At 44.5% G+C, this 26,109-nt stretch overlaps 1 protein-coding gene across 3 annotated transcripts in view; it reads left to right on the forward strand.

Moving 5' to 3' along the window:
• The window catches only part of LOC147903252 (kinesin-like protein KIN-UB), an 86,953-nt gene that overhangs the window by 21,618 nt on the left and 39,226 nt on the right, over nt 1–26,109 (forward strand). For all 3 annotated transcript variants that reach the window (XM_087373016.1, XM_087373018.1, XM_087373017.1), the window contains one exon: nt 6,908–7,093. In XM_087373016.1, coding sequence (XP_087229142.1) covers nt 6,908–7,093 — 186 coding nt within the window. The remainder of the gene's footprint in view (nt 1–6,907; nt 7,094–26,109) is intronic.

Below are 26,109 nucleotides of genomic sequence, written 5' to 3' on the forward strand. Positions count from 1 at the left end.
TGGGGTAAAGGCACATTGCCACCCTTTTGTTAAAGATATGACACCTATGACTGTCTTAAGACAGTCACAGGGTGAAAAACCTAATCCTAATAAAACCTATGAGTTTGTGGTGTGGCTCAACACTTCACACCCACATCTTTTGCGTCTCCCCTCTCTCTCACTCTCTCCCCGGTCTTCCACTCTCCCAATCTTTCCCTCTCAACTGGTATCAGAGCCTTCATCTCTCCCTCTCCCTCTCCACTCCGCTCTACCTCTCCCTATCCCCTCGGGCCTTGTGCCCTCAGCAGCGGCAGCAGCGAGCTCAGCAGCGGCAGCAGCGAGCTCAGCAGCCGGGCAGCGCGCGGGTAGAGCTAGGCATCGCGCGGGCAGAGCGGGGCGGCGCGCAGGCAGAGCGGGGCAGCCTTAGCCGCAGCAGCAGCTAGCTGCTGCTAGCTGCGTGTGCGCAGCAAATTCGCGCACCGTACAGCCGTCGTACGGTCAGGTACGGATGTCCGTACCGTCGTACGGACACTGTACAGGAGGCCGTACTGTACGGACGCCGCCGTACGGTCGTTGCGTCAGAGAGGGAAGGAAGGTACAGTTCGAATTTTGGTTTTGGGATTTGTACCCTGCACAGGTACAGCAGGTACAGCAGGCATTTTTTTTTGGGGAAGAAGGAAAAGGGAGAGCACTCTGCTCTACATTCCTGCTTGTTCAGTTCTCACAACTGTGTGTTGAAGGTACAGCAAGTACCCTCGTGTCCCTCGTGCTTGAGGTGACTAGTACCACAGTGTGTGGTGGTTGCATAGTTATCTTGTTTCGGGAAGGTCAAATGCCTTGATTTTGCAGAGGGCTTTTATGCTTTTGCTGAGTGCAAATCTCAGTTTTTGGGTGACAATTTCATAGGGCTTTTGCCTGGAAGTGTATGCAGTGTATGCCTTGAGGCAGTGTGGAGCCAGGGTGCCCACATTGGTCTTGTTTCCGCAGTGTATTCAGTGACATTTCTTGCAGGTCACATTCTGTGTACGACACTTTGAAAATCTCAGTTGAGCCACGCTTGGCCAGGGCGCATCGAGTTTACTCGGTCCCTAACTGTCCATCGTTGACAATGCTCAAAAGATTTCCTCTTCAGTGTTTGTACTTTGGGATCTGTGTTGTTACTGTGTACACAGGGCCGTGTATGCATCACATTGTCAGGTGAAAGTACCAGGAGAGCGCTGTATTTTTTTATGCTACCTCAGTGTTGAGGTGTTTTTCACTTGGTACAGGTGTCAAATCAAGGGGCTTTTGCCCAGATTTTGCTTGTGAGCACTTGAGTTACTGTTTGAGACCTTCAGATGCCTTTTATCCCCTTGGCAGAAGGGTGATTGCTTGGGATTTGTCCCATTCTCTGTTGCAGGCTTGTGACAGGCTGAAGTGTCTGGAGCCTTTTTTCAGTGAACAAAACAGTGTATGATAAGTGGTTTATGCATATAAAATCAGTGCAATACCTCATCTGAGGTGGGAGAAGTGTCCAGGACAGCAGTGTTTTGTGCTTCGTCAGCTGATGATGCACTGATAAAGCACTTGTGGAACAGCTGCATGTAAGATGATGAGTGGGAGGAGCTAGATTTGTCCGCTAGGGCTGCTATCATGCTTACTCTCAGTGATTCTCTTGTGTTCAATGTTGAGGCTGAAAAGACCTCTTATGGCCTATGGCAGAGGCTAGCAGAGTTGTATGCCCAAAAGAGTTCAGCCAGTAAGGTTTATTGGTTGAAGAAGCTAGTTGATCTTCGCATGAAGGAAGGTACAGCTATGACCTCACACTTGAGTGAGTTCAATGCCATCTTTACACAGCTGATTGCACAGGGGTTGAACCTTGATGAGGAGTTCAAGGCTACTTTCTTGTTGTGTACCCTCCCTGAGAGTTGGGACACTTTCAAGACCACCCTTTCTAATTCAAATGTCACTCTTATATATGCTGATGTGGAGAGCTCTCTCCTTATGGAGGAGATGAGCAGGAAGAAAAATGCGGGCAGCAAGTCTTCAAATGCTTTGCAGGTACAGGAAAGAGGCAGGACTCAGCAGAAGGGGAGATCTGCTGGCAAGTCCAAATCCCGCAGTCAGTCCCGTGGCAAAAAGGATATTGAATGCTTTTACTGTGGCAAGAAGGGACATGTGAAGTCTAAGTGCTTCAAGTTTATACGGGATCAGAAAGCCAAGAAGGCTGAGGCAAAGGATGCAGGTAGTGGAAGCAAAGGCAAAGGCAAGGCCAAGGCAGATGACTTGGATGCAGTGAATGTTGCAGCAAAAGACAGTGAAAGTGACAGACATGATGTTTTATGCTCTTCTGCTGTAATTGCACATACATTGGTTATTGATGGCCATGACATGCACACCTGGCTCTTGGATTCAGGTGCTTCTTTTCATGTTACTCCTCATAGGGAGTGGTTTACTTCCTACACAGGTACTCATGGAGTTGTTCATCTTGGGAACAACTATGCATGTCAGATTGCAGGGATTGGCAGTAGCTATAGTATACAGAGACAGTGAAAATATGTACAGATAGTATTCCCTGATGGACGTACTTTTATGCTTGATGGTGTTCGCCATGTGCCGCAAATCAAGAAAAATCTGATTAGCACTGGCTTGTTGGATGACAGTGGTTCCCACACCACATTTGGGGATTCCAAATGGGTGATTACTGATGGCCAGGTTGTAGTGGCTGAGGGTTATAAGAGTGATACCTTGTATCCTCTTTATGTTTCCAGTGTAGGTAATCATGTTGTTGCCATAACCGAGCTGCCAAAGGTTTCATTGTGGCATAGCCGGTTGGGACACATGTCCGGCAAGAACTGTCACGTTTGGGTTATCTGCCGTCTCTTTCATTTTCAGATTTGCCTACTTGTGATCATTGCATATTTGGCAAGCATTCTATGACTCCTCATAAGAGGAGAACTCCCCAAAATAGAGCACCGCTTGATCTAGTGCACACTGATTTGTGTGAGATGCCACAGCTATCACTAGGGGGTGCAAAGCATTTCATTACTTTTATTGATGATGCCACACGCAAAGTGTGGGTCTATTTCTTGAAGCATAAAAGCGATGCCTTAGATGCTTTCAAGAAGTTTGTCGCTCAGGTTGAGAATCGGACAGGTCGCAGGCTGAAATGCCTCAGATCCGATAATGGGGGTGAGTATGTGTCACATGCTTTTGTACAGTTTTGCGAAGCTAAGGGCATTAAACAGGAACTCACAGCCCCTCACAATGCATCTCAAAATGGTGTGAGTGAGCGGATGAATCGAACTATTCAGGAAAAGGTTCGATGTATGTTGTCTTATGCTGCATTGCCCCATGGCTTTTGGGCAGAAGCCGTGCAAACAGCAGTTCACATAATTAACAGGTCGCCGAACAAGGCTTTGGAGTTGAAAGTGCCAGAGGAGGTGTGGTCTGGCAAGCCACCTTCATATAAGCACTTACGTGTGTTTGGCTGCGAGTGCTTTGCTCATATACGCAAAGAATTGCGCACCAAACTGGAGCCAAAGTCTTCCAGATGCATCTTTATGGGTTATGGTGACGAAGGTGAAATGGGGTACAGGTTATGGGATCCCGTCAAACGGAAGATTATACGCAGCAATGATGTCATCTTTAAAGAGGATAGTGTACACAAAGAACCCGTGCAACCTGTGGAATACAGGAGGGTTGTTTATGATGATGTCGGACAGCAAAGAATGCCCATTAATATGCAGCAGCAGGCTGCTGTAGATAACCCTGTTCAAGAGGGTATACAGGCTGAAAATCAGCCAGACAATGTTGCCAATGATGCACCACTGGAAATGCCAGCAAATGGGGCTGTAGAACAGCCAAATATGGTGGTACAGCCACCCGTCATGCATGACGAACAGGCTAGACAGCAGCCTAATCCGGAACATTTTGTTAGGAGGAGCACCCGTGTACAACGGCCTCCTGACAGGTTTGTTCCAGGAGCCAATAATGTGGCTGATTTTATCATGCTGACAAATTGTGGTGAGCCTTCCAGCTTCAAGGAAGCTATGGGAAGAACAGAGAAAAGGAAGTGGGAGAAAGCCATGCAGTCAGAAATGGACTCCCTACTTCAAAATGATACATGGGACTTGGTGCAGCTACCTGCAGGCAGAAAGGTTTTGCCATGCAAGTGGGTTTACAAAGTCAAAGTGGATTCAAATGCTTTACCGAGGTATAAGGCCAGATTGGTTGCCAAGGGATTTAAGCAGGAGAAGGGCATTGACTTTGATGAGATCTTTTCCCCTGTAGTCAAGATGACTACTTTGAGAGCAGTGTTAGCTCTTGTTGCTCATGAGGACATGGATTTATGTCAGATGGATGTGAAGACTGCTTTTCTTCACGGAGATCTCCATGATGAGATCTATATGAGTCAACCAGAGGGATATGCTGTTAAAGGGAAAGAGCAGCTTGTGTGTAAGCTCAAGAGGAGCTTGTATGGACTCAAGCAGGCGCCAAGAGAATGGTACAAGAAGTTTGATGCCTTCATGCAGTCCCAAGGGTATCTTAGGTGTGAGACCGATCATTGCTTGTACACCAAACGGGCAAAGGATGGCAGTTTGATGCTACTCATTCTATATGTGGATGACATGCTGATTGCTAGTAAATCTCAGCAGGAGATTAGTACTTTGAAGAAACAACTGCATAAGTCTTTTGACATGAAAGACTTGGGTGATGCGAACCATATTCTTGGCATGCGGATTACTCGTGACAGGTCCAAGGGACTTTTGTTTCTGTCACAGAAGGAGTACATTGACAAAGTACTGCAGAGGTTTAAAATGGAGGGGGGGAAGTCTATTAGTACCCCGTTGCCTCCTCATTTAAAACTCAGTAGTAAGGACAGCCCCAGATCAGATGATGATAAGGCTGAAATGGCCAAGGTTCCGTATGCATCTGCAGTTGGTTCTTTGATGTATGCCATGGTTGCCACTCGTCCGGATATTGCTTTTGCAGTGGGAGTCATCAGCAGGTATATGGCAAATCCAGGCAAGCGGCACTGGGAAGCAGTGAAAGGTGTCTTGAGGTATCTCAAGGGTACCAAAGACGTGCATATGCTATGGTAGGCAGGATGCATTGGTGCATGGTTTTACAGATTCAGAGTATGCAGGGAATGCAGATAACCGGAAATTTACTACCGGTTATATTTTCACATTTGCAGGAGGTGCTATATCATGGGTGTCTCGGTTGCAGAAATGCGTTGCACTGTCAACCACTGAAGCTGAATATGTTGCAGCCACTGAGGCTTGCAAGGAAGCAATATGGCTTACTCCGCTGGTGGGAGATTTGGGCATTACAGGAGATATGCCAGTTTTGCATTGTGATAGTCAGAGTGCTATCATGTTGGCAAAGAATCCGGTCTTTCATTCTCCCAATCTTTCCCTCTCATGATTTTGTTTAGATGCTCGTCTGGGAGACACTAAAATGAAATCGTTTAGTCTTCACAAGCAGTTGTAGCTTGAATGAAGAGATTTTGGACTACCTTTTGATTAGCCTTCTCCTTTAGTGCTAGCCTTTGTCATGGCTGAGTCTGCCCTTCACCTCTGGAGTGCTGACATAAACTTAGTACAAAGACTTTGTATAAATGGATGCTTTGGTATGTGTTGGTGTGTGGATTTATATGTGTGAGATCATATGCTTATACTATGGTCTACACCCACTGTTGGGCGCTGATGACATCAGTGGGTAAGTTATAGTAGCTAGTCGCTACTATGCGCGATGGATGTTCCTAGACTCATCTAGATATAAGCTACAACTGCAAAATATGGGTGAGTAACTCTAACGACATGTTATGTCTTGCAACAATTCAGTTTGTTGTGTCACTGTTGACATCAATTGGGGGCTTTGAGATTTTGGGTGATAATTTGTCATTGTGGGGGTGTAGTATGTATTTGTTTGGTGGACAATAAATTTGAATTGGTCCATCCAGGAAGGAATCATCTTTTGCAATGGCAGTTTGGTGGCAACTTTTATCTGCTTTACCAGCTTTAAGACTGAGCTAAAGGAAAGGATATGTGTACTGGCTGACAATGTATGAGAGTGGCAAAATGGCTGGTAAGGTGGAGCGTGGTGGGTATTTTGTAGGATGGAGAAAGTGACGGACATTGTTTGTCATAGAAGCTTAGGTATGTTTGAAAATTGGGGTGGCTTTGTTACTTAGGAAGTACTTGCTGGAAAGGTCAATGTGGATGTGGACATGTGATTGTGATAGAAGCTTAGGTAGTGATGGAACATTGGGGTGGCTTTGTTACCTAGAAAGTACTTGTTGGAAAGTTTAAAGATGAATGAGGATGTCACAGAGAATATGGTTTCTGTTTAGACTTTAGAAAAATGGCAACCTCAATTGTGGCACATATGCACATGGAATGTATTATGTCATATACAAAATCCATCATAAATCCACACTGCAATATTCACACTCCATCTTAGCCCTGTTCAAATCGTTTCATAAATTTTCTAGCTCGGAACGATTTTAACATTTGGCCAATAAAGCTCAATTAGTATGATTAGGATTGAGCCTAAGAGTCGGCACAAGTGTCTGTCTCTTTTCAGCATGAGTACGCATTCTGCAATCCACTGCTGATGTTTAGAATGTTCAGACACAAAAAAATTCAAAGATTCTACTATGTGTTGTAAGCTATTCCTACCTGTTAGAGACTGTAAAGATGACAATGTTTACTTACCAGGATTCATACTGTTTAGATTTGGAGGTAAAAAGAGAGTGTTCTTGCGCTTGCTGATCCATGGATGCAGCTATTGGTGAAAGATGGATAATCTGTTTAGGTAACACGACGGTGCATGGATTTGATGTAGGAACATGCCTGACTACTCACAGGATGATGTATCTCTATGTGTTGGAGCAGCTATGTGTTGTGACAAGACACAATGTTTTTGCCCAAACGTTTTGCAGAGTGTGTTGGAAGGGTACAATGGAACCATCATGGCTTATGGACAGACAGGAACGGGCAAAACTTTCACACTTGGAAAATTAGGGGAAGAAGACTCCTCTGATCGTGGTATAATGGTGCGTGCTATGGAGGACATTCTAGCAGATATCTCTTCAGAGCATGATTCTGTGACTGTTTCATACTTGCAGGTATAGTGCCTTTATTCTTGCCAAGGAAGGATCATTTTCTGGAGCATCTTCTGTATCACTGAACTTAGGTGCCAGAGCGTATGAGATCACGCCTAGCTAACATTTTAGGGACTTAACATTTGTAGATACTTTCATGTGGTTTCTCCATTTAGATCTAAGAAATGTGTGAGATTATCTTCATTCAAATTTTTTTTTCAAGGCAGGCCTGTGACCTTGCTTGAGGGTAGTCAAATGTAACAGGGGGAATATTGCTAACTGTTGGGCTGGCAATGTTTCTATTTCCTTCCTTTTTCCCCGCAGTGAGGAGGGGTGTTGCGGTTCAGATGGCGTACACAACACCATGTTTGCTAAATGTTTACATATTTCTGGAGACCCATCCATTTTGTTTCAGCTATATTTCCACCCAGAGAAGTGCATTGTGATTCTGTGCTTTTTATGTTCTGTTTGCATAACTTAAATTGAAAAAAGAATGTACTACAATCCCAAAAGGCAAACTGGCTAAAGGCTATGTTACATACTCCTACTCTTCTTAGTTATTCTTTTGCAGTCTATCCTATGTTTCAATTCCAGGTGCTGCTCTTGAACTTTTTTGGTCAAAGATATAACTACCTCCCATTCTCCAACAATAGACACAATTTTCCAGAAAAAAGCAGCAATACTGACAATGGCATCTCTAGTGGATAAGCAAATGTGATAATGTCTTCCCATGTTTTATAAAAGATGAAATTTGCATTAAAAAAACTGTTCTTCACCTCATGAATATGCGTGGTGATTACATTGTAAAACCAAAAAAGGAGATTTTGGGAAACAAATTTAAGAGCACACAGCGCACAAAAAATTCTTGGGTTGATGCACATTGTATCTATTTGTGTGGTCCCAAATTCTTGGGTATGGTTTTTCTCCTCATAGAAGTAGTTCTCAACTTGTGGGACACTAATGCCTGGAACCCCTGCATTGGGGATCCACACTGAAACGCTAGACTCTCCCAAACTAGGTATCAAATTGAACAATAAGAAATATGTGCATACTTTTTGGCAATCATCCTAGAATAAAAAACTTGAGGTTTTTAAAAAAAAGAAATAAATATTTACCAAGAAAGTGGATATGCTTTGTGAAAAGGTGTCACAATTAATGAGGACAATCCCCTCCAAATTCCAAGTGCACCACAACACACATACCAAGGTAGCACCGCGACACAAGGCTTCCCTCGTTAATACCATGTCACCCTCTCCTTTTCACCCCATCTTCGTCTTGCCCCCAAGTAGTCATCTAATGTTCCAAACTTGCTCAGAGAAATTTCAAACAATACGAATTTCCTTATATCCACAAGTAAGTTTGGATGGATGTTGGGAATAAGATTTAAGGGGTGTCATTCATAAATTTATTTTTTAAATTAAATGAAAGGGTTATAGCACAATACCTCTAGCAACATTGAAAGCCTTTTACAAGCGATTCCAAAAGCCTATGGGGACTTCGTTTTCAATGAGAGGAGAATGTTACCTATGGAGACTTCTCTGTTAAAGAGATGAGAATGTTACACTTCTAAACGAAACAAAAAGGTCAAACTAGGGTAGGATATTCGAGGTTGAGACCTAAGCTAGTAGGTGTATTGGACATGAAGATGGTTAGGGCCACTTGAATAGCTTACTTCATGAAGCTGGTTAGGCCCATTTGAATAGCTAGGACATCTACGGCAATTGAGGCTTCCATCTGTCTTAGCATTGATCCCTAGGACAAAGGACCTTGGCTGATGGAGGTGTGCATGCACTCACCCGCCTTCATGTGGTAAAGGTAGTTTCATCATCCTACTGTTCCATAGGCGTGTAGTTATCAATGTTGCGCGTGCCCCTGTGTGGTGGAAATGCATGAGCACACGCCGGTGTGCTTCTTGCTTTTCGAGGTTGATTCGCAACAAGGTCTAGATTGGAGGAACTGGAAGCAGTTGCATTGGGGCTGATTATTTAACCCCTTGGGGACAAGTAACAAAACCATATCTTGAGACACCAGAACCATAGGCTGTATAGGCAAAATCTGACTGTGAACTGAATCCCTAGGGGAGTATTATTTCGCCCCTTCTGTGTATCATCCATCCCCATAAGTTATACGTTTTCAATAATCCATCCGTTAGGTAATATGGTACTACCGAAATCTACAAACTCCATAGGAAGAATGGGGCAAAAGGGAGGAGCGTAGAAGAGAAACCAAGCCACAAATTGAAAGGGAAAATAGGCATCCCTCTATCCATCTCTTTCTCTTTTCCTATATACTTGTTCTAATGATTGTTTCTTTCAGTCTTTTATGAATCCCTCTGTCCATCTCTTTCTCTTTTCCATATATACTTGTCCTAATAATTGTTTGTTTCAGTCTTTTGTGAATGCAAAGAGGGGGGAGCTTCGAAAGAGAAGACAAGTGGAGATTCGAGGCAAGAAACATCCCTCTTCTCCGTATCTATTTCTCTCTCTTCTTTCATTCTTTCATGAGAAGAGAAGAGGAGAGAAGCATGAAAAGAGAAAGGAGAGGACATGTGTCAGGAGGACGTAAATTTATGGGAATTTTGATTTGTGACTCCTGTAATTTACGTGTGACTGGGTCTCTTGGGCATGGAAGTCTCGCCAAGTGTGCGGGACTTGGGGAATTAAAATTCCTAGCGGGTCCTTGGCGATTGTGAATGTGCTGGCCAATTACTAGGCAATTAATTCCTAGGACCAATGTGTGCAATAGAGGGGCAAAAGAGTGGTGCAATTAAAATTTGCTTATTTTAGCACGGGACTCCAAAATCAGCAGCATGCAGGAGCCCAAAATCAAGGCTGGAAGAGAAAATCCATGGCAATTTTTCCCTGGAGCCTGCCTGGAGCTAAGCAACTTGTTTTCAGGCTGGATTTTGGACTTCTGTTGCTACTGGTGACCTCCGGGCTGGTGGGCGACCTGTTTGGATGCTGTTTCCGCTGCCAGAAGCTGAGCAGGAAGAATTGCGATTTCTCCACAGGCTGGTTTTTGCTGTTTTTGGGTCCCAGAGGTATGGCAATTTCTTCTATAGGATGTTTTCACCGATTTTTGGGATCCTGAAGGAGAGACTTTTGGAGCTGCCTTTGGACTGCGCCAAGGCTGAATCATCTATTCTAACGACCTGATTCCTATGGATTCTAGGTAGAGGAAGGCTGGTCTTTGCCTGCTTTTTCCGTTTCTAGACTGGTTGTTGGCTGGTTATTGCGCTGGGTATTGCTGTTGGGCAGTGGCCAGGGTGACTATAGATAGGGACGACCTGTTTTGGAAGGGTTTTCCTAGCTAGTTGCGCGAGAGTTTTGGCCGTCTTTGGCTTTTTTGTAGTTGTTAGCTGTGTCTGGCTGGTTGGGTACTTGGTTGTGCAGGTGCAATGAGTAGACATATAGTTTATGCCTTTGGGTTTTGTTGCACACTTGGTCGGAAGGAAGAGTGCGTGATTGCCTAGTGTTTGGATGCATGTTCGCCATATAAAGTTGAGCAGGAACTGCAGGGTGTGTAGGGTATTGGAAGTCTGTGGACAATGGTGTGCGTGTGGTGCAGCTTTCAGGAGACAGCCTCTTGGCTTTATATGAATATTAAAGAAATACCTTAAGGGGCGTTAGTGTTTGGGGAATCGGTGTCTTTGTTTTTAAGTAGGAGCGCTCTAGCTCTCTGTGATTTAATCTGTGTTGATTAATAATTTGAGTATGGCTATGATTAAAGTGGATCCTACCACCCTTTGATGAGTGAAGGCTGGTTTCATGGTTCCATTGCCGGGATCCACCTAACTTCTTTAAGAGGTGAGCCTATGGTTGGCTTGGTGCAAGTCCTGCAGACAAGGCAAAGGATATAGCACACAGGGAAAGATCTCTGACTCTCACAGAAGAGGAAGACGAAGAGAGAATGTCAGAGAGGGATCTCAGCATGTTGCTAAGCAGCAGGTTGACAATACTGATGAGGAGGATATGGATTTCTTCAAGGCATAGTTGCAGAGCTTTTTTTCAATTTTCACAGGACCCTCATCTTCAGAAGATTTTGAATTCTGAAACGCAGCTTAAGAAAAGGAAGTTTGATGATGCAGATAAGGGGTTTGAAGTTAACAAGAGATCGCATGTGAATTTTCAGGTTCAGCCCCTGCAAAACCCCTATGGTTTGCAGCAATCTAATGTTATTCTGGGGCAGAATCAAGGCAATAATTTCTTGTCTATAGTTTCCAGACATCAAGGAGTTATTGCACCCCCTGTGCAACATGGTTATTTCGGTGGAGGATCGGTTTTCCAGGCTATGGTCAGCCCTCAAGCACAATTTGCTGGTATGCCTGCAAGTCAGATGGTGGGGTTTCAGCCTATGATGCAGCCCCTAGGACAGAATTTGATGTATGCAAATGTTGGGGTAGCAAACAAGAATACCTAATGCAGTAGCATGCAATATGGTTATGCGGAATATGCAACATTCAGGAGCTGGTCTGAATAATACAGCTTTGCCTCATGGTGTTGGTGCTTGAGATAGTGTGAGTGCTGCTGTTCCTTTTGCTCAGGCTCCTATATATGATAACTTGACACGGAAAGGGAAAGTGAAAGACTTTGAAGAAGCTGGAGCTGTGGTCAAATTTGAGACGTTTAGTAGTACTCAGGATAAGCTTAAGGATTTGACCTTTCTTCAGCAGTTTGATGCAGTGTATACTGGAGGAAATTTTTCTGAGTCATCTAAGATACGTCGGGCTGCAAGTTTTCTGAAGGGTGATGCTCTCAAGTGGTGGACCACTGTGCTCATGCAGATTACTGCACCTACTACTTGGGTAGGATTTAAACAAGTGTTTTTAGCTGCGTGGCTTACTACAACTTTTGAGGTTGACATCATGACTACTTGGCATGAAATGAATACAAACAACTGCCGAGAACTTGTGTCACGGGGACGTGAAGTTATGAATGGTAACTAACTTTGGCTTAGGGGACTAGCCCAGGGGAAGCGACGCTTCCCAGAAGTCCCTAGGTGCACACACTAGGCCTACTTGCTAGGGGCAAGGCAAGGTTTAGAGGGGTCTAAATGTTGGGCCCAAGGAGAAACCAATGTTTCATTGGTTAGCTAGGACTTTAATGTGAGGGGCAAACCAATGTTCCATTGGTTTGGGAGGGTTAGAGCATTAATGAGGGGCCATGTGGCAATCCCCCATGCATGCATCTCCCCCCTTCATTCCTCTCTCACGAATCTTGAGGCACCATTAATGCTTGTACGGGCTTTTTGATGTTGCTGGTTTTCACTCATTTTCACGCATCCCAAGGCTGTTGTATGGACAATTGCACGCATCCCGAGGGAGCTTGGACCTTGGAACTTTGCTGCTCCTCCTTTCCTAAGGTGATTGGAGCTGCAAACTCTGTTTTTCTGCACGGATTTTGAGGCTGGAACAGTCCCCAAGAGGAGATCCCCTACAAGCTGTACGGGCCTGTTTTTGCTGCTGTTCTCTGCATTTTGGAGCTGGCACGCACCCCGAAGCAGAATCTAGAAGCTGTACGGTGGACTTTCTTCCATTTCGAGCTGTCTTCTTCGCTGGTTTCTGTGATTTGCACACATCTCGAGGCCTTGGAGCTGGTGGACTAGCCTTTCCCTCTCCTCTTTTGGCCTCTTCACCAGTGAGCCTTGCTCTTCTCACATTTCTCAGCTCCCAGTTTTCCTTTCTCTTTTCCTTCTTCTCTCAGCTGCCAGTTCCTCCTGCTAGCCTCCACACTAGATCTATTGCTTCTGGAGGTGTTTCAGAGCTGGATTGAAGTCAGTTAAAGCTGGTTTGAGTTCTCTTGTCGCTATCTCTTTCATGTTGATTGCATTTGGGTATTTTGGAAGCTTGTTATTGCTCCATTTGTTGTTGGAAGCCCCTCTTGACCCTTCATGCAATGAATAGGCACCCTATCACAGAGGGTGTAACCAGATTGGAGTCAAAGGGGGTAGTGTGTGGATTTTCTTCCGGTATTGTGGTCACTTGTTGAGTCTGAGATCTGTGTTGAAGCTTGATCACCCCAAGAGACTGGTCAGTGAGTTGTGGGATTGCCAGTCCTGGTTGAGTAAGTTGGATGCTTTGTGGAATGCTTGGACACCTTTACAGTTGGTCATGGACAATGGTGAATGCCTTAGCCTTGCCTTGGCACTTGGGTACTAGTGTGTACACTAGGATGGAATGTAGGTTATAGCCAAGGTTTGGCTTGGATAGTGGAATTGCCCCGTGGGGCAGAGCACAAGGGTGAGCCCTTGTATGTACCAATTTCATTCCTAAAGAAATAAATAAATACCAGAAGGGGCGCCAAGTGTTTGGGGCCAGTGTGCTGTCTTGTACTTGGTTTCATTGAGCAGGGGCACTCTAGCCTCCATTAAGTTATTTCTCCAATTGTTTCTAAGTGGTATTGTTTAAAGTTAAGTGGTTGGAAATGATGCAATGTGGCTTTGAATAATGAATATGCAATGCAAGTGATGGTCTACTGCCCTTAAGGAAATTGAAGGCTGGTTACATCTTGAGGAGTACAATAGTAAATTTTGGGCGGCTTTGTTGCCTGTAAGCTCCTATCGGCATGTTCCTTTCTCTGAGTAGATAGAGAAGGATTGCTGTGGCTTGCCAAAGGAGCTTAGAGACTATTGTACGAAAACGAAGGTTTCTAACAATTGATTGAGAATGCTAGCTCATCATTTGCCTTAATGCAGGGAAAGACTTTGGGATTCAAGGGTGGTCAGAAGCATGAAGTCAAGAAAGATAGCACAAAGAAGAAGTTTGGGTCTCGTCCTTTCAAATAGAGAAGAAGGCCAACCACCAGAAAGCTGCGATTGTTGCAGGGTAGTGGCAAAAGAATAAGAAGGTGGCTGCTTATTTATCTCCAGAAGAGCTGAAATCTTTGTATGAGGAAAAGAAGTGCTTTAAATGCAAGGAACCGGGACACATATCCAGGGATTGCCTAAAGTGGAAAGAGAAGAAGGTTGATGCAGATAAGAGTGATCAAAAGGGAAGGAAATTGAAGACCATGGCTGGTTTGATGCCAGATGTAATCAGTGAACAGCCCCAGGGTGAAGAAACAGAGTTTTGCAGGGCTTGGGGTAAGATTCTGAATCAAGCAGCCCTCATCTTCTTTGATCCTGGCGCGAAGGCTAATTTAATATTTGCAGATATGGCAACCAGATTAGGGATCCGTGCAGATGAGATGGGACCGAGTTGTGAAGCTGGCATGGCTAATCTAGAGTTTAGCACTCCTGTCACTCCCATTATAGGGAAGCTTCGCTTGCATATTTAGTCTTTGGTGGACAGCGAAGACTTCTATATCATGCCTCTCTCTAGTTGTGATGTTTTGCTGGGAATTCCATGGATGCACTGCTGCTTGGATGCAGTGATAGAAGCCAAAAAGAGAAAAATTACAGTTTGTCATAAAGGGACGACCCATGTAATTGATGCTAAATTGAAAGGGAATCTGTCTCAGTTGTAACAGCTTCTGCCATTAATTTCATAATGAAAAATCATATTTCAGCGTACATGGTTTTTGCTAAGGAGATTCCTCCAGTGAATGAAGAGCATACTGTTTCTCGTTTGGATAGAGAAGGAGCTATCTTTTTAGATCAGTTTTCAAATTGTTTTTCAAATGAATTGCCTAGTGAGCTTCTGCCAGAAAGGCCAGAAGACCATGGGATTGATATTCTGCCTGGAAGTAGTCCGTGCAGGGTCAGTGCAGTGCAGCAAGAGGAGATTATGAGTCAGGTTAATGACCTCTTGGAGAAGGGGTTAATTCAGCCAAGTTCGTCACCTTATTTCTTTCTAGTCTTGTTGGTACATGAGAAGGATGGTTCCTGGCGTATGTCGATCGACTACGGCGCCTTGAACATTTAGAATCGCTTCCTGATACCCAGAATATATGATATTTTGGATAGGTTGAAGGGGGGAGCTGTATTCAGCTGCCTTGGTTTAAAGAGTGGGTATCACCAGGTTCGCATCCGCCCAGAAAATGTGCATAAGATGCTTTTAGGACTTCTTTTGGGTTGTATGAGTTCTTGGTCATGCCCTTTGGACTCACTAATACTCCTGCAACATTTAATCGCATGATGGACAAGATCTTTCGAAATCACAAAGCCTTTGTTGAGACATTCTTTGATGACATGATTGTGTTTTCGAAAGATGAAGAGAATCATCGGGAGCATTTGGCAATTGTGTTTGCAGAGCTGAGGAAACAAAGGCTGTTTATTAACCCCAAGAAGAGTGAGTTTTTCGTGGTTGGCTGAAATTCATTTTCTGGGGTATATTGTTTCCAAGGAAGGAGTCTGGATGGATCCGACCAAAGTGGAGGCCATAAAGAGTTGGCCACAAATCGAAGAACTTGCATAAAGCTCGCAGTTTCTTGGGCTTGTGTCCATACTACGGCCGCTTTATCTCTCATTTTGCAAATATTGCAGCTCCCTTGCATGCACTGTCAAAGAAAGAAAGAGCATTTTTGTGGACAAAGGAGGTAAATGACTCTTTTGAGGAGATGAAATAGAAGCTTATAACAGATCCGGTGCTGATTTTGCCAGATTTGCAGAAATCTTTTCATGTGCATGTAGATGCCTGTGGTAAGAATGATATTGGAGCTGTCCTGGCACAGGATGGGCACCTTGTTAGCCTATGAGAGTCGCATATTACAGCCAGCTGAAAAGCATTTACAGATTTATGAGAAGATGTTGGCTGTCCTTCATGCCTTGTCCACTTGGAAACATTATCTTCTAGGAGCTGATTTTACGGTCTAGACGGATCATCAGTCCTTACACTATTTTTTGACGCAATCTAAGCTGTCCGAGAAGCACATGAGGTGGGCAAACTTCTTGTCTATGTTTCATTTTCAAATTGTACATTTTGAAGGCAAGAATAATGTGGTTGCAGATGCCTTGTCTTGAAAGCTGTAAGTTTCAATTGTGACAATTGCCTATCATAATGAGCTTGATGTCATGAAGGATCAGTATGCAGATGATGAGCAATTTGTTGTTATTTATGATCAGCTTGCAAATGGGCAAAGACATGAGCATTATGTTCTGAAGAATGGTTATATGATGATGCATGGCAAGCTGTGCATCACTAAGCAGTTGAGGCAGAAAGTCATGAGTGAATGTCATGATCCAGCATATGCAAGACATCGTGGTATTGATGCTACGGTTGAGGTGGTGGAGCATTTCTTTTATTAGCCTATGCTGCGTCGTGATGTTGAAGAGTATGTTCGTACATGCATGATTTGTCAGAAGGTGAAGTATGATCGTCAGAAGACTCCTGGATTGTTACATCCTTTGCCCATTCCAGATGGACCATGGGAAAGCATTGCCATGGACTTCATCTTTGATTCGCCCAGGACTCCTACTGTAATGATGGAATATGGACGATCATTGATCGATTTAGCAAGCAAGCACATTTAATTCTTGTATGAAATAAGATTGGGGATATGGCAAAGTTGTTTATGCATAATATTTTTAAGTATCATGGCATGCCTACGTCTATCGTGAGTGATAGAGATCCTCGCATGACCAATTTGTTTTGGCAGGGACTTTTTGAGAATATGGGCACTAGTCTTTAGTTTTCTTTTGCTTTTCATCCGCAGACAGATGGGCAATTGGAGGAGGCTAATTCCACAGCGTTGGCTTTGCTTAAATGCTATGTTTCGGACCACCAGTCATAGTGGGAGAAATTTCTACTGTTGGTTGAGTATGCATATAATAACACGGTACATTCTTCTACAGGTAAACCTCCATTTGAGATAGTGGAAGCAGGTGTACGATTCCACCTATCTTGCAGATAAAAGATTAAATTTTTGAGGCTGATAAGTATGTGGAAAGTATGGATGTAGCTTATCAGAAGGTGAAGCAAGCACTTCAGCGGTCACAGGATAGCAAAAGAGGGCAGCAAACAAACACCGTCGTGAAGTTGACATTAGAGAAGGTGATTGTTTCTTGCTGCGTTTTCAGAAGTCAAGGCTGAAAAGTACAAGGGGTTGTACTTGGCTTTTTCCTAAGTTGAGTATGAGGTATTATGGGACTTTTAAGGTAACCGAGAGAATTAATGATATAGCATTCCGGTTACACTTGCTTGATCATTGGAGGACTCACAATGCTTTCCATGTGAGTCTTCTCAAGCCTTTTCAGGGTGAGAGTGCATGAGGATCTACCTTGGCAGATGCAACTAGAAGTGGAAGTATTAGATGAAGCTCTTGTATCTGAGCAAATTCTAGCACATAAGGAAAGGAAGGTAAGCAGTAAATTTTACCCGACGCTACTTGGTGAAATTTCGGAATTATTCATCATTGCATGCGAAGTGGTTGGAGGAGGAGGAATTGGCAGATACTCCTTAGGTGCTGCAACTATACCTTGAGGCTTTTCAGTTCGAGCCAAATGTTGGTTGGCTATCCTTTCAGACTTGGTTGATCTGTTAGCGGTATTCTTGGATGTCCTTTCAAATCTGGCTTTAATTTTGCTATTTTCTTTTTTCTTTTTCTGTTGTCTTTGTTCGCAGGCAATCGTGGACATTTGCCTTCTTTGAAATTTGCTATTTTTAGCACGGAACTCCAAAATTATCACAGGATACCTGTTTGGCATGCAAGAGCCCAATCAGGGCAGGAAGAGAGAGAATCCATCGAAATTTTCCCTGGAGCCTGTTTGGAGCTGAGTGACCTGTTTTCAGGCTGGATTTTGGACTTCTGCTGGTGTTGGTGACCTCCAGGCTAGTGGGCGACCTGTTGGATGCTGTTTCTACAGCTGGAAGCTGAGCAGGAAGAATTGCGATTTCTCTATAGGCTAGTTTTTGCTGTTTCTGGGCCCGAGAAGTGTGGCAATTTCCTCTACAGGCTTCTTTCACTGATTTCTAGGCTCCAGAAGGAGAGGCGATTCATCTTGTTGCTTTCGGAGCTGCATATAGGGTGCAGAAATTGGGGCGAAATGCTTTGTGTTTGATACCTATCAGTTGCTGTTGGTTTCGGGACCTTTTCCAAGTGGGACAACCTGTTTTGGAGCTGCCTTTGGACTGCGCCAGGGCTGAATCATCATGTCTTTGCTGGATTCATGGTTTTCCAGTTCAAACGACCTGATTCCTATGGATTCTGGGTAGAGGAAGGCTTGTCTTTGCTTGCTTTTGCCGTTTTCGGACTGGTATTGTTTCCAGGCAGAGGAAGGCTGATTTATGCTATTGGGCCGTGGTCAGGGTGACTACAGATAGGGATGACCTATTTTGGAAGGGTTTTCCTAGATGGTTTTTCCTGAGTTTTGGCTGTCTTTGGCTTTTTAGCAGCTGTTCAACCATGTCTGGCTGGTTGGGCACTTGATTGTGCAGGTGCAGTGAGCAGACCGATAGTTTATGCTTTTGGATTCTGTTGCACGCTTGGTCGAAAGGAAGAGTGTGTGATTGCCTAGTGTTTGGATGCATATTTGCCATATAAAGTTGAGCAGGAATTTCAGGGTGTGTAGGATATTGGAAGTCTGTGGGCAGTGGTTTGCCTGTGGTGCAGCTTTCAGGAGACCACCTCTTGGCTTTATATGAAAATTAAAGAAATACCGCAAGGGGCGCCAGTGTTTGGGGCCAATTGGTGTCTTTGTTTCTAAGTAGGAGCGCTCTAGCTCCCTGTGATTTAATATGTGGTGATTATTGCATGACCTCTATAGTGCAAAATAGAAGCTGGCCTGGAGTCGTTATTATCCTGCTCATTATCATTCACCCATTCAATGTTGGGAAAGCTTGTTTTGATCTTTGTCAATATTTCACACTGTGTCCTTTTTGTACCAATCTCTTGGGAGTCCCCCTATTCTAATCTTCAGCGCATTATCACATCTAGCTTCGTGTTCCTTAATCTCTGCTTGAATATCAGACTTACTTGCTTTGTTGTCCACTTCCACACTCACTTCCTTCTTAGCAGTTTGTACTTCAGTGTGAACAAGATCTTTGACTGTAGAGACTAGCTGCGGGGTAGGGGGGGAATCCTTACAAGATTTTACAGCCTCATCAATTACTGCCTGCTTACCAGGCCCTTCCAGAATGTGAAGTCGGGCCTTTACTTCTGCTAGCTCTAATCGTAGCTCTCTCACTGCCTGTTGCAGATAAAAAATTTGATCCTGTTGCCCGAGGATGGGTCGTTTTGAGCCTTCTTGTTGGTAATTCCGTGCATATGGAGAGGGTGTCATTGCTGCAACTGTAGAGTACCGAGTCTTGATGGATGTTGAAGGAGTTGAGGGAGTTGAGGGGGGCTTGGAGGAGAGGGTAGGCCAGTAGTCCATAGTTGGCTGTATGTTGAATCCCCTAGCTTAACCTAATCCCTGGGTTGGGTTGGGGGTTTAGCCCAACTTGGGGTTAGGGAGGACTAGGACTAGGACTAGGTACAGACGGGAGGTATGGAGAGGTGTTGACAGGTGGGTACGGATGTACGACTCTGAGGTGTGGTGCGGACGACGAAGGGCAAAGGTACGGACGAAGGCATGGGCTGTACGGTACGGAGAGAGGGGGTTGTACGAGGAGAGGCTGTTCGGAGAGGAGAGGCTAGCGGCTGTACGGACGGAGAGCTATGGGAGAGGCTGTACGGACCGGGGGTGGGGGAGGGGGGGGGAGAGAGAGAGAGAGAGAGAGAGAGAGAGAGAGAGAGAGAGAGATGATATTTACATCAACGAGAGCCACTGTGGTGGTTGGAAAAATTTGGTTTAATTCAAGGCAGCAGTACTACCTTGCATGGTAATGAGTCATTGGAGGTGGTAGCGTCTAAGATTACCAGCCCATGTATGTGGTGGCGGCTAAGATTCCAACGGGTTGGCAGTTAATTACTAGCCCCACGGCAGTGGCCCGCAATCACTCACCTGCCAATTACCAGCATCGGGCTTGCATGCATGATTACTATGAGTGTAGTAAATAAGCAGTCACCGGGCTTGCACGCTCAGTAGAGTACTAGAGTGCATGGTAATGAGTGATTAGAGGTGATTAGGCTTGATAATTACTACCCGGTGGTGGTGTCTCTCATCAGCCACGTCTGTGGTGGCTTAGATTCCACTGGGTTGGCAGTTAATTCTAGTGTTTGACCAAACTACTTTGTGGAGGATAAGCCAAAGGAAATTGGACTTGTTTTCTAGGCTCATGTACTTGTGCGAAATCCTTCATAACCTTTTCTTTTGGGTCCATGGATTGTTAGCATGCTTCTATCACTCATCTAAAACATTGACAACCTCATTGTGGTCATACTAGAATAGCAAGTAAATGTGGGTTGTTTACCCAATTGAATTCTTTTGCATAGAATAAAAAATCCCCTCATTCCATTGAATGTTGCCTTGCTATAGAGCCACATGTCCATCTTGTCCTATACTATCTTCTTAATATATCTTGTCTTATCTTGTCCTATCTTGCTATAGAGCCACATATCCATCTTGTCCTATACTATCTTCTTATCAGCTCGTCAGGTGGCATTCACCCTCATTCAATGATTCATAAGATCGAGTTCACGCACACGAATTCCAAATGCGTGTTCAGCCGTGCATCAGTAGTGCCGTGTGCACTGGCTTTAAGGCAGCCAAGGCAGTCCTCTTGTAGCCCTCCAATGTGTAGAATCCTCTTATTATGTACTATGGTTTCCTGCTCATTTACCTCAGCATAATGATCTGCCGTAATAATCTTGTTGTTGGCCTCAATGGCCATCTCTTCCTTGGCTGAGCTGACTTGAGTGGTGATCATCTCCTTGAGTATAGAGACAAGCATTGATGGTGGTGGAGACGTGCTGCATTTGACCTTTGCAAGGATTTCCTACTTGCCATTATTCTCTATTTTCTCTCAAGCGTTGCAAGTTGAAGCCTGAGCTCTCTCACTTCTTGCTGTAAATAGTAGATTTGCTTGAGGGTTGCACGTATTCTTCTGTTTGAATGTCAATGGAGAGAAAGAAAGAAGAAAGAAAGTCTATTAACGTCCACTGGAGACCAAAAGGTCTATGGAACAGCAAGAAACCCTCTAGTACGTCTCTGCTTTAGGGAGGGCACATGGCAGCTCCCAAGGAGTGCAAAAGCAACCCCCGTTTATTCAGAGTACCTACATAATAGTCTGAAAGAGTAAACATCAGAGTCTTTTGGTTTCGATTTAAATCTCTGATTAGGGCACGCCTTCACAATAAACTGCCCATTTTCCATTCTTTCTGGCAGCCCTGAATTTAGCTAATTCAGTTGCCTTATTTTTGAGTTGAGCTTGTGTAAGCTCCTCAGCTATCCATACTTCGGTACCCTTCAGCTTGTAAGATTGTCGAAGAAGCTTGATCTGCATATCTTTTGACTTCAGTGTAAGGTTTGCATGACCTTTATATTGCGTAATAGAAGCTGGTCTGGAGTCGTCATCATCCTGCTCATCATCATGCATCCATTGAATGTTGGGCAAGCCTGCTTTGATCTTTGTCAATATTTCACTATGTGTCCTCCTCTTTGTACCAATCTTCTGGGACTCCCCCTATTCTAATTTTCAGCGCATTATCACATCTAGCTTCGTGTTCTGTAATCTTTGCTCGAATATCAGACTTACTTGCTTTGGTGTCCACTTCCACAATCACTTCCTTCTTAGCAGTTTGTACTTCAATGTGAATAAGATCTTTGACTATAGAGACTAACTGTGGGATAGGGAGGGAATCCTTACAAGATTTTACAGTCTCATCAATTACTGCCTGCTTACCAGGCCCTTTCAGAATGTGAAGTCGAGCCTTTACTTTTGCCAGTTCCAATCTTGGCTCTCTCACTGCCTGCTGCAAATAAAAAATCTGTTCCTGTTGCCCAAGGATGGGTCATTTTGAGCCTTCTTGTTGGTAATTGTGTGCATATGGAGAGGGTATCATGGCTGCAACTGCAGAGTCCTGAGTCTTGATGGAGGTTGAAGGAGTTGAGGGGGGCTTGGAGGAGAGGGTAGGCCAGTCCATAATTGGCTTTTTGTTGAACGCCCTAGCTAAACCTAACCCTTGAGTTGGGTTGGGGGTTTAGCCCAACTCGACGATAGGGTTAGTTTGCTGTTTTTGAAGAAACTAGGGGGGGTGGGTTTGTTGTTGACGATGAGATTTAGGGGGCTTGCAATAGGCGGTTGGCAGCTACTGGCTGAGGCGACGGGTTACTGACGGACTGAGGCAGCGAGTTGATGGGCTGAGAGAGAGAGAGCTACGAGCTGACAGGTTGTACGGCCGACGGGAGGGAGAGGTACGGGCGGGAGGGAGAGGTATGAGAGGGAGAGATAAAGACGGGAGGGAGAGGTACGGACGAGAGAGAAGAATATGAAGACATTCTTGATTTTGTGCATGGTAAACAATCATTCTGAGATAGCTCCCTACAACATGCTCTTCAATATGACGGGCTGAGGCGGCGAGCTGAGGGACTGAGAAAGAAAGAAGGAAAGAAATATTAACGTCCACGGGATGCCTCGCGGGCCTATGGGACAAAGTACACAAAAAAGCGAACTTATACAAGCCTCAGTGGGCTGAAGCAAAGGGTACGCTAGGACCCTTGTTAAGTATTAATCTATGCTAAGAGAATCATAATCATAGAAAAAAAGGCAACTACAACTGCAGAGTGGGCCATATCAATCAATCAGTCTATCTAGATGCTAGGACGAATCGAAGCCTGGTACATTGATGGTGCTTTGGTGGGTTGCGAAGATGTCTTGTATCTGTGTCTGTCGAGCTGTCTCGCGCTGCGGTGGGAGACGCGGTCTTCTCGCTTTCTGCACTCTCTGGGCTACGTCTAGGGTGACCCCTCGTCTCTGTCGGTCTCCCCTAAGGAAAGCTATGATAGGTCGGCCTCAATAGAGTGTATTCTGGGGGCTCTCTATCGCACATGTGGCCTCTGCGCCCCTCTCTCAGTGGTACTGTGCTTGTTGCTCATCCAGACTGCTCTCACGTCGGCTAGCTCCTCCTCCTCCACTCCCCTGTGTCCGGGGGCTGACTCAAATGTATAGAGGTTTGTGACGTGTCGTTGTGCCCGGTCACCCTTTATGTCCTGTAGTGGTCTGACGATTCCCTGCGGGTCTCTGATTTGTTGTAGAAGCGTCTCCCTATGTCGCCGCATCTCCATTAGATAAAGCCCGATACAGACCTAGTTATGGAAATGGATCAGTCGTGACAAAGGACCGAAGCCACTCCCCTCTAGGTAGAGACAATGGTAGCGTCCCCGAATCTCGTAGTGGTCTGGGCAAACACAAAGAAAATGCTCCTCTGTCTCAACCGCCCCCAGCGTACATACCATGCAGACCCGCTGCTCTCTTGGTATATCCGCTCCTCTCCCTGCCTCGATTGTCAACTGGTGGCATGAAACCCACATCTGACCAATGGCAATCCTCAGTGCAACAATTCTACAATTGGAACACTCAACTCAGATAGAGGGGGAGAGTACATGTCACATGTATTCCAGGGATTTTTGAAGCAGCATGGGATTAAACATCACTTGACATGCCCTTACACACCACAACATAATCCACTCTCTGAGAGGAAGAATCGTACTCTCATGGAGATGACGAGATGCATGCTGAAATTCAAGAGAGTCTCAAAGGATTTTTGGGGAGAAGCAGTTGTGACAGCCACTTACATTCAGAACAGATGCCCTACCAAAGCTTTGGTTAATGTGACTCCATTTGAGGCTTTGTATGGCTTTAAGCCAAAGGTTAGTCATTTCAAAGTTTTTGGCTCAGTGGTATATGCTTTGGTTCTAGATGCATATCGGACAAAGCTTGATGACAAGAGTGTCAAATGCATTTTTGTGGGATATAGCACTGAAAGCAGGGCAGGAAGGTAATAATCAGCAGAGATGTTCTCTTTGCTGAGAATGAGTGCATGCAGCCCGCTAATGCAGACTTGCCACCATACGATGACACCCCTTTGGACATCATCCAGTTTGAGGATGATGAGAGGGAGTCTCTTGATGCTTCCCCTTCTACTTCTCATAGTTCAAATGGCTTTCTTTAATAAACTTTCTTTCTTTCTTTCTCCCTTCCTCAAATGTTTCAGATTTGCAGCCAATTATTGAGAATAGACAGTCTGATGTTTGGAAACATTATCAATGTCGTGAGGCCACTAAAGATGTTGATGCAGCCCCGAGTGATACAACAAAGAAATCTATTTCATGTTGGTTGACCATTCAAGATGCTAAGGATCAGCTTACTTTGGGGAAAACCAGGGCCTGCACTCAGAAAATTCAGAAAAAGGTCAATTTTGCTTTGATGAACTCAGTGATGGAAGCTGAAAATGAGCCTCAGAGCTTCAAGGATGTTCAGCATAATCCGGCATGGTAGAAAGCTATGGAAGCTAAGATTAAATCCATTGAAAAGAATGCCACATGGGACTTGGTTGATGCGCCCATTGGGAAAAATGCAGTTGGCATGAAATGGATTTATAAGGTGAAATACCATTCAGATGGCACAGTTGAGAAATACAAAGCCCGTTTGGTTGCCAAGGGGTATGCACAAGAGGAGGGGATAGATTATGAGGAGACTTTTGCTCTAGTGGCCAAGATGACTACCATTCGTTCTGTCATCTCTCTTGCTGCGTTTTATGGTTGGTCAATGTACCAAATCGATGTCAAGACCGCTTTCCTCAATGGTGATCTTAAAGAGGAGGTCTATATACATCAGCCCCAAGGTTTTGAGGTGAAGGGACAAGAGCACAAGGTATGCAAGCTTAGGAGGGCTCTATATGGGCTGAAGCAAGTACCTCGTGCGTGGTATCAGAAGATACATCAGTTTTTGTTGTCCCAGGCTTCGTAAACACTCATACAGAGCCAAATCTGTATGTTCTGCAGCAAAAATCAGAATTGGTCATGTTGGTACTATATGTGGATGACATCATAATCACTGGCAGTGATTTGTAGCAAATTACAGCAGTGCAGTCCGCTTTATGTCACAACTTTGACATGACAGATTTGGGCCTATTGCATTATTGTCTTGGCATTGAGTTTTGGCAGACCCATGATGGGATTTCTATGTCACAGACAAAGTATTCGAAGGGGTTGTTGCAGAAATTTAAGATGGAGAGCTGTAAGCCTGTTGCTACTCCATTGGAAAAGGGACTCAAGTTGAGTAAGCATGATGTTGCTGAAAAGTTTGATAGCAATTTGTACAGGTAGTTGGTTGGCAGTTTGATATATATATATGCTCCACACGGCTTGATATTGCCTACGCCACAAGGCTTTTGAGCCAGTTCATGCATAGTCCCACGATCACACATTGGAATGCAGCAAAGAGGGTTCTCAGATATGTCCATGGCACTCTCTCTCCTGGCTTGCATTATGCTTCAGATTGTGATCTTGAGCTGAGTGGTTTCACCGACTCAGATTGGTCAGGGGACATTGACGACAGACGGTCCACTACTAGCTATTGCTTCTCATTGGGTTTAGCCTATATCTCATGGCTCAGTAAGAAGCAAGAGCGAGTCTCTCTTTTCTCCAGTGAAGCAGAGTACAAAGCTGAAAATTCAGCCACTATGGAGTTAATGTGGTTAAGGAAGCTTTTGCATGACTTGCATCATGCACAGGATGGCGAAGCAAACTCTATCTTCTGTGACAGCCAGAGTTGCATTGCCATAGCCAACAATCCTGTCTTTCATGCTCGCATGAAACACATTGACAATCATAATCATTATGTACGGGATTGTATTTCTGATGGCTTCACTGATCTCATCTATTGTCCATCCGAGGACAATGTGGCGGATATCTTTACCAAAGCCCTGTCAACAGATCTTTTCGTACGACATCGACATGGCTTGGGGATCAGAGACATTCTCACAATGTCAAAGGGGGTTGTGAAGTGATTCACAATGACATTGTTTTCATGTACTCCCATAGGTTGCATATCCATCTGGATGAATTTGTGCAACCATGGTACTTTAGGTACTGCAAGGTACACCTGAGATGTTTCCAGGGTACTTTCAGCCATATCTTTGAGAGGGGATTTGTAAGAGATTACAAAGATATGGTGTTGTAGGCATAAAGTCAACCATATGGTTGACCAGTAGTACTTGGGTACTATATATACCAAGTACTTGTATTGTTTCATCTGAACATTTCTATTGGAGCTTTCTTGT

The sequence above is a fragment of the Dipteris shenzhenensis genome, chromosome 3, assembly GCF_047967505.1.
Source record: "Dipteris shenzhenensis isolate YYH24624 ecotype China chromosome 3, Dip_SZ_1.0, whole genome shotgun sequence".
NCBI lineage: Eukaryota > Viridiplantae > Streptophyta > Polypodiopsida > Gleicheniales > Dipteridaceae > Dipteris > Dipteris shenzhenensis.